The sequence below is a fragment of the Melopsittacus undulatus genome, chromosome 1 (genome assembly GCF_012275295.1).
Source record: "Melopsittacus undulatus isolate bMelUnd1 chromosome 1, bMelUnd1.mat.Z, whole genome shotgun sequence".
Taxonomy (NCBI): domain Eukaryota; kingdom Metazoa; phylum Chordata; class Aves; order Psittaciformes; family Psittaculidae; genus Melopsittacus; species Melopsittacus undulatus.
In genome coordinates, this window is record NC_047527.1 from 105435180 (window position 1) to 105444286 (window position 9107).

Consider the following 9107-nt stretch of genomic DNA (forward strand, 5'->3'; position numbering starts at 1 on the left):
TTTCTTTCCTTCTCCCCCCGGGGATGCAGACTGTGAGACCCATGTTAGTGTCTGCCGGCTTCTCACATCATGGGTCAGCTCCGACCCAAGAGCTCTCAGGACCCATTATCCCGGCATCACCCGAAGCAGCTGGGTGCCAGCACCGGCACAGCTCTGCTTGAACACCGTCAGAGGCTTGCAGGCTACCCCTGGCTGTATGGAGCTAGTGCCCAGGGAAACCTGCTCGGTGGGTTTAAATCCTGCCTTCTGCTAAGAGGCCAAGAATTGCACTTCTCATCACAAGCATAGTGATAAAACCCAAGTGAACTGCTCAAACGTTTCATTAGCGGTTAATGTCGTTAATTTAACAATTAGTAACAACAGCCAAGAGATGGATATTTCTAATAAAAGACCCGCCAATTGCTAACAAGTCAGGAAATGCCGGAGCAGAAGTTCTCAAAGAAATGATCCTTGCCACATCCCCCCTTGCACAGAATAACCGCGATTATTGACGGCTTTGCTGGGCACAGACTCCAGCCGACGTGGGAGCTACACAATTCCCATGTCATGTCGCTAACACATTTCCCGAAGAGCCCCGCTACAATTTCGCAGGGATCCTAACTTTCTGCGCCTGACACGGAATACACCCCATGGAAGCAAGCCACCCGGGGGAGCAGCGGCGCAGACAAAGCCGGGGCTGCGCCCCGCACGGTGCGGGCAGCGGCTGCCGGTTCTGCTTCGCCCCGCGCTGGCTCTAAGGGACGCTCCGCGCACTGACATGACTAAGCACGACCCGCACCGAGAGGCTGCTCGCTCAGCACCCGCGCACGGCGGGGGACTCACCTGCCCGACTCCTCTGCAGGGGCAGCCGCTCCTCCGCCGGGCTCCGCCGCCGCCAGCACCGCCCCGCGCCGCCCCGGAGCCGCGCACCGAGCCGCGCCCGCGGAGCCACCGCCTCCCGCCGCCGGGGCGGGCCGGGGGTGCTGTCAGCCGGCGGCTGACGCAGGGCGCTTCCTGCCGGGCATGAAGACCCCGGCGGCGGGCAGCCAGCAGCCGCCGCGCACGGCGCCGCTCGGGGCAGACGGAGACCCTCCGCGCCCGCGGTAGGGTGACCCTCCCCTTTCCCTTGCCTTCCGCGCCCCGGAGCCCCCAGCATGGAGCGCCCTCTCAACCTCAGCTGCTTTGCCGATACGACGCCGGACACCGGCAACCGGAGCGGGAACTCCGCCGGTCTGGACGGGGACCGGGCGCACCTGTCTGTCTTCAGCGTGTTGGTCCTCACCCTGTTGGCCATGCTGGTGGTGGCCACGTTCCTCTGGAACGGGCTGGTCCTGGCCACCATCCTCCGGGTGCGCACTTTCCACCGGGTGCCCCACAACCTGGTGGCCTCCATGGCCATCTCCGACGTGATGGTGGCAGCCTTGGTCATGCCCCTCAGCTTGGTGCATGAGTTGTCGGGGCGGCGGTGGCGGCTGGGCCGGTTGCTCTGCCAGGTGTGGATCTCCTTCGATGTGCTGTGCTGCACCGCCAGCATCTGGAATGTCACGGCCATTGCCCTCGACCGCTACTGGTCCATTACCCGCCATCTGGAGTACACGCTCCGCACCCGGCGTCGCATCTCCAATATCATGATTGCCCTCACCTGGGCACTTTCTGCCTTCATCTCCTTGGCTCCACTGCTCTTTGGCTGGGGAGAGACTTACTCGGAGAACAATGAGGAGTGCCAGGTCAGCCAGGAGCCTTCCTACACCATCTTCTCCACCTTTGGCGCCTTCTACCTGCCCCTCTGTGTAGTACTTTTTGTGTACTGGAAGATCTACAAGGCCGCCAAGTTTCGAATTGGGTCTCGGAAGAACAACTCTATCACCCCCATTGCGCGAGAAGGCCTGGAGGTAAGTCAGCTTGGTTGCTTTTTGCTCTAGCCATGTACTGGTATCAGACAAGCCCTTGTGCTGGAGGGGGAAACTTAGTGCTAAAGCGTGCAAGTGAACAGCATCCCACCAAAGCCCTGTGAATCCTGGAGACTTTCAAGGGAAAGTTGCCTGCAAAATTGCAAGCCCAGTTTTCTGACTCTTTCCAAGTCCCCAGCAAGGTGTAGCTAAAGCAACTTCGGGCCAGATTGCGAGCCTGAGCTCCACGTGGGTGTGCAGTGACTCACAGCCGTCCCCCTGTGGAATGCTGAATCAGTGCTCAGGAGCGGCAGTGAGGGGTCAGCCTTCCTCCCATGGGGAGCAGTATGGGGGTGTCAGTGGTGGCATCCTGTCTCCACGGGGGATGATCCCCTGGCAAGCAGCTGTGGCTGTGGGGAAGCTCTGAATTTACCTATGCATAAGACACATGTGCAGAACATCCATGTACATCCTTCCTAATACTGGCTTCATTGTGTCAGTTCATCCCAAGCACGGTGATTGCGCACTGCAAAGACTTCTTGGGGAGAAGGAGGAAATGTTCTTGCCTTTCCTCCCAAGGACTCTCAATGGGTTCAGAGAAAGCAAGGAGACTTGTGTATGGCATGTGGGTGTGTGCCTGTTCTACTGATCAGATTGTAAATGGGGAAATAATCTTATTGCAGTGCCATGTGAGCAATTCTATGTGCCCATACATCACTAGGCTCTTCAGTTCCTAGCCTCACCTAAAAATAGCCTCCTTTACCCAGAAGAAGGTCATACAGCCACTCTCCCCTCAATTAGAGCATGACGTAGATGGCTTGTGTTTCCCAGTGAGCTCTGGCCATCACCTGTATCGCTTGGCTGTGTACCTGCTGTGCGGGATCTGCTGACTGAAGCACATATGGTGCAACTTGTGTTTGTGTTTGGCAGGTAAAAGAAGCTGCCCAGCAGCCGCAGATGGTCTTCACTGTCCGTCATGCCACTGTTACGTTCCAGACGGATGGAGACACGTGGAGAGAGCAGAAGGAAAAGAAAGCTGCCCTCATGGTGGGCATCCTTATTGGGGTCTTTGTGCTCTGCTGGATCCCGTTCTTCATCACGGAGCTCATCAACCCTCTCTGCTCGTGTGACATCCCACCCATTTGGAAGAGTATTTTTCTATGGCTAGGCTATTCAAATTCCTTTTTTAATCCACTCATCTACACTGCTTTCAACAAAAACTACAACAATGCCTTCAGGAACCTATTCTTTAGACAGCACTGAGCAGCAAAAGCTTTCCTGCTGTCCCAGGAAGATCATTTAAACTCTCAATGAATCCTGTCCAATTCTTGAGGAAGATCAAAGCCACAGATACTGAGGTGATGCTATAGATGCATCCCCATGGGTCATACGTCCCAGCAACAGTCCTGGTTCCCACACAGCCTCTCCATCCCCCCCTCTAAGTCAGCTGCTATTTTAACTGCAAACAGCATGTAGAGTTTCTCTGGCCAGCAGCATGGCATTCTTCCTCCAGTGCCCTTTCCTAATGACATTCTGTTTGGTGACAGAACCGTGCAAAGGAGTCTGCTGGCAAGGAGTCGTATTTGAAACTCTGGTTTGGCTGCTGCCGGTCTCTCACAGCATTAACAACTTTATCCCATGTGCAAAGCTGGGACCCTTTAATGTCAGGAGATTTTGTGATTATCTATAAAAGTAGCTATTTCATGGGTTGGATGAAAAGACTGTCTTTCACTTTTAGAGATTGTTAAGTGTTCATTTGGGGGCAATAAAACCCTCAGTAATGGTTAAGAGCAGACTCTAAGTACAAAGCCTTTTCTCACATGCTATATCAACAGCGAATTGTGCTATTTGCTATTGGATTCTGTGTAGCAAGTTGGGTTTTTTTTAATTATTTATTGTGGAAGCTTAATGCATGGTGTACCCTGGAATGAGAGAGAATGCATGGGAAATCCACCTCTCATTCTCTGACTGCTATGTGTGAGCATCTGCCTCAGACCTTTAGTTTCAGAAATACCATCCATAAATGTTAATCTTTGTGTCTGTTGCTTCCCATTTTAAACCATAAATGTATTTTGAACAGCTTTGGGGCAGGTTTCCTGTAATTGCAGGGGATGCAGGGATTGTATTTCCAGTTGCCTGTCAATGAGGAGCTGCGTTTTACTGTTTCTGAGTGCGATTCAGGTCTTCTTGAAACCAAAGGCTCCAGTCCTGTGTGGTCGTTATTGCTCTGTTGCCTCCCTGCCTTTCCATGTTGCCAACATAATTATAGTAGTTGCCATTTCACTCTTAGAATTAGAATTATGCACTCTATAGTGCACTGCTGGAAGACTGACAGGCCTTCAGATAAAGAAAAGCATTAGTTTTATCTGTTGGGTCTATGGGGCAGCCACTGAAATCAGACCAGAATTGAAATGGTGGAGAAAACATGAGACGGGAATCGGAATGACATGATTTCGTGTCAGATATCTTAAGAAGAAGAGATAAAAGAGAAAAATGTCAATAAATCATGGGGAAAACTCCCTGGGGTGGGTAGGATTAGTTCCTATCCTTAGCAGATTGCGAGACATCAGATGTTAAAATCGTCAGCAGTCCTTTATACCAGTCAAAAGTCCTGGTAGAGTTGGTAATGAAAGCCCTTTTTCTTTTCATATCTCAGGACAGGTGAAAATGGAAGCGGATCTCAAGGTGCTGTCAAGTGTTGAGGCTCTTTCAGGAGCAGTTAGACAAACATTCATCAGGACTGACATAGATGTAGCTGATCCTGCCTTGTGGCAAGAGGAAAAATTGGGTGGCCCTTGAGATCTTTTTCAACACTATTTGATAAAAGTCTGTTTGAAACATTGGGTAACATCCTGCCCTCAATGAAAGCAATGGACAAATTGTCAGTGATTTCAAATAAGTCAATTTTATTTAGCATGTCTTGCCTTGTCAAAGTATAGTTTTAATGTTAATTCAAGGAGAAGAAGGGTGGAATGGGAGCTATCTTCGAACTCCCCTGAAAGAGTCTCTGATCTGTGCTAACCATGGACCAGTTGGTAGAGATTTCTTTGTTACATATTTTAAAGCCTTATTAGTGCCATCTCTGACGTATCAAAAATTGTAATAAATTCTTGAGCAGCTTTATTTTTTTACTGGGGATGTAAAGGTTTGCTTTCTGTGAACAGTCCATTGCCAATACAGAGTTGTTCTTTTCAGGAACTTACCAGTTGTCTTGTGTCAAGGGCTGTTTAGACAAAAAAGAGTTGGGAAAAAATGCTTCCTTGTTCAAGCCAGATCCTGAGCTAAGCTTGGTGGTGTCTGAAAGTAGGACACCACTTGTTAAGCCATCACAGCAACACTAATGCTAAAGCATGGATTAACTGTGAAGCTGGACTTTAGCTCACCATTTTCACTCATAGCATCATGGCTATACAACCCTGTGTCAGTCTCAGCTGTGTCCGTCCTCGTTTTTATTTGCTCTTTGTGAGTACTGCAGATTTTTTATCTTTGTTGTGTGGGATCCTCACATAGGCTGTGGAATCAGCTGCAAACTCAAATCAGTGTCCTGTGTAAGGGGACAAAAATTAAACTGAAATTGGTGGGAAAGATCCCCACTTTTGCAGCAGCTCAGTGCTTGGATGGAGCTCTCTTTTGTTACACCCTGTGTTTCTTCATGCTATGCCTTAAACAGAGAAAGGGAGACAAGAGACAATTTTAAAATAACACTGGGAAATTCTAACGTGTCTGTAGTCATGGATGGTGTAATACATCATCCTTGTGTAAATTACATCCACTTTATTTGACAATCCATACCCCATACAATCCATATTGATCTTCTGCAAATAACAGCTTCCAGCTGGTCATAAATTTTGGGTGGGTTCGTTTGTTTTTCGATTTTGACACAATCAGCAGCTATTATATGGGCCAATTCCTACCTCTCTTACTTGAGACTTAAGACCATTGGCTTTTTTTCTAAACATCATTCCTTCAATGTAATATGACCATGCAGGGAAAATATTAGTATTCCAGATACTGTGCAAAAGAGTGGTACTGAAATATGCCATGATGGTCCAAGCACAGTGAAGGGGCACAAAGAAACCTTGACTTTTGATCCTGGCTCCGAGGCTTTTCACAAACCTCTCAGTATTCAAACACAGGTGCTAAGTGGGCTCCCAGAGACCCAAATCATGTTTGAAGATGTACACATCCCCAGCTTCAAAGGATGCATCTTGTACCTTCTTGTTCCCATTTATAAAACAGAATCAGTGGTGTGAAGAGATCTGCCTCACTGAGGCTTTGTGAGGCTTAATTAGTAAATGTTTATCATGTACCAGGAAGGTGGAACACTCTGGTTTGAATGCTGAGCAGCATTATAAATTGGACTTCGATTTAATTCCTCAGAAGAACATTATTGCCCATTATTATTGAGTTTCCTATGCAATTTAATGGCTATGTAATACTTCCAGAAAAGACTCAACTAACCTTCTTCCACTTACAATTAATTTATTTTACTCTCAATTCCCTGACAGTTCAATGAACATCTGTATGGGAGCTCGATAGCTAGGGCAATCATGGCACATTCTGAATGCTGACTGCTGAATGTCTCCTTGCAGTGCTGAAAGCATATCGTCAAGGTTCAAGGAGCACCAGCTCTCCAGGCAGTCTGCTCCCGTGTTTCCTTTATTTTTTAGGGAGAAGAAAAGGTCACAAAAGAATGCCCTTGGATTAGATGACAGGTTGGCAGACCACCTTCCGCTTCCCTCCACACCCTGTTGACCTTTCTTCTCAAAGCAGGACTCCAGGACAAGTACCGATCCTGCACAGACAGGGCCATCCCCTGTTGTTAATATTCCTTGACATTTCCTAAAAATCATTGCAGTTGGCTTTAACCTGGCAGCAGCAGCAGGAAGTGGGAGTTTCCTGCAAGTAAAGTTGCAGGCAGTTAAAGACATTTCACCTGACAAAGGTAATTAATGACTGTTAGTTCCAATGGTTGCTGCGGTGAGCTACGACTGACAAAGTGTCAAAGTGAGTTTTGCAATGTAGTAATTTGAGCTGATTTGTTTGCGAGGGGCTTGTCGCCGTTTCACTCTTGGATCCCTCATTTTACCTGCATCGGTTCAGCAGCAAACTGGGACACAGGCATCATTAATGATCCATGTGGGAACAATGGGGTAAAACATGCATGGCAAAATCTGCATCCCCACTGCGATACATGCTGGCTGAACATCACCAAACTGCCAGTGTATTCATCGAATTGAAGAAGTGGCCAAAGAGATCTTTAAATCACCATTATTTTCAGTAACACTAAAGTGCTGAGGAAGTAGCAGAAAACTGGAAGAGAGCTGAAGTTGTGCCAGTATTTTAAAAGGGTGGATTTGGAGAGCCAAGTACTCATAGGCTAATACTGCTACCGATTTACAGCTTGAAATTGATCCTTGGCAAAAATGTGGAACAGCTGATAAAGGACTCAATGAATAAAAAATTACAGGAAATAAATATAAGTAAAATAAATCACTTTGATGTCTTTCTTTGATTGCAGCACATGGTTCATTGCTGATGGTGATATAAAGTATTCACTCCTCACTAATGAATCTGACTTGACAACATTCAACAGTTCCATGAAAAAATGAGGAAAAAACCAATATGAGGTTCAAACTGCCTAATATTTGCTAACGACTTATGGGCTGGAAGAGGTGTAAATACAGCACACAAAGTCTCCTGTACAGAGAAATAAGGATGCAAACTGGCTGGGGGTATTTTGTCCCAGTGTGAGGGAAAGGCATGCACCCAGGAGCAGTGAGATGGGACTCCTGTTGCAGGCAGGGAGGCATGGCTGTGTCAGGGTGCCTCAGGAGTCAAACACAAGGGACTGTTCAGCATTCTGGGGGCAAACAGACTTATTTCTTACCTGTGCACAGGCTCTGTCCAGCAATGGATTTTATTCCAGTCACTGGAGGAGAAACTGCAATTTCAGTTTGTTGCCTTTTCACTGTTCCCCGCTCCCCACCACTGCCAGGCAGGCAGCCCCAGCATTTCAATTCTCTCAGCCATGTAATTTCCCATGCTGGCCAAGTCAAATACTTTCCCTAATCATCCTAAAAAGGAAGACAGATGGGCTCTTTCTCTGGGTCCCCCAGTGCATTGCTGTTGTTCTTCTGTATAACTAACAGTTTTAGTGGTGGGAACAACAGCTTCTGCAATGCCAAACCCCTGCTGCCAGCTCAGTGGATGAGAACCAAGCAGGGCTGGATACAGCTCTAGGGGTTGGTTGATGGAGCAGGCATTGCCCAACCACTGCTGTCTGGTAGCAACTAGGATGAGGAAAGAGAAAACAGGAGGATATGTGCTTGCCTCAGATTTTTGCTGGAGCTGTTCCTGACACACCAGTCCCTAATCCTGCTCCTAGCTGCCCTTCTGGCTTCTGGTGAGACCAAGCCTGGCCAGGCTGCCCCTGCCGTGGGTCTGGTCACCTCTGCAGAAATGCAAAAGGGAGCGCCAGCTCCAGCCCTAATTGCAGGGAAAAAATTCCCAGCCCTGACTGCCTCTATGGGACAGGACACATTTCCTGCATGGCATAGGTATGCACCCTGCCCAGTTCAGTCCCCTTCCCACTGCTAGCTGCAGAAGGTGGAAATCTCTGCATCATTCAAAACTACCTGCTGCTGGCCAGGTGCCTAAGCTTGTTCAAGCATTAGCTTGAAACGTTGCCTTTTTTGTCAGTTCAGAGCTGCGACCTGAGGTCAGTGTTTCTTCCTTGTGCGTTTCCATCACTGAGTCACGGTGATGCAGAGGTTATGCACAGGTCCCACTGCCTTTGTCTGCTGGTACAAAGGAGGGCAACCTTCCAAAACTAGCATCTTAACTTGTTGGAAAAAAAAACCCTTGTTCCTGGGTTCAAGCTTCCAAACCAACCATTGAGGTGCCACAAAATCCCAGTATCTGCTTTCTCTTGGCTGAGCTACCATGATTTAATGTTTGAATTACCTGGCTCTTCGCAAGACACTTGGCTGGGCAGCCCCAGAGCTTAAACCATGCCTGTGTGGCTCATTTTGCTGCAATCCATCACATATCCCACCTTTCTAACACTCTCCAGGGGTGCCATGTTGGAGCTCTGGGTATTAGAAAGCCATTCATATGATGGTCAGCCTGTGCAACACCTCCCTGGCCTGGCACAGCTGGACCAAACAGGACTGTTTCCAAGCCAAAAGAGGCTGTGGCACATAGACCATGGTGAAAATTACTGTGATCACCTTGCAG

The 9107-nt window shown here is 48.4% G+C and overlaps 1 protein-coding gene across 1 annotated transcript; it reads left to right on the forward strand.

The window, feature by feature from the left end:
- Nucleotides 1-1101: 1101 nt before the first annotated feature.
- HTR5A (5-hydroxytryptamine receptor 5A) lies at nucleotides 1102-3131 on the forward strand. The gene is made up of 2 exons (XM_005150040.2): nucleotides 1102-1871; nucleotides 2799-3131. The coding sequence occupies exons 1-2, from the start codon at nucleotides 1134-1136 to the stop codon at nucleotides 3129-3131; spliced, it is 1071 nt and encodes a 356-aa protein (XP_005150097.2). The 5' UTR covers nucleotides 1102-1133.
- The last annotated feature ends 5976 nt before the right edge of the window (nucleotides 3132-9107 follow it).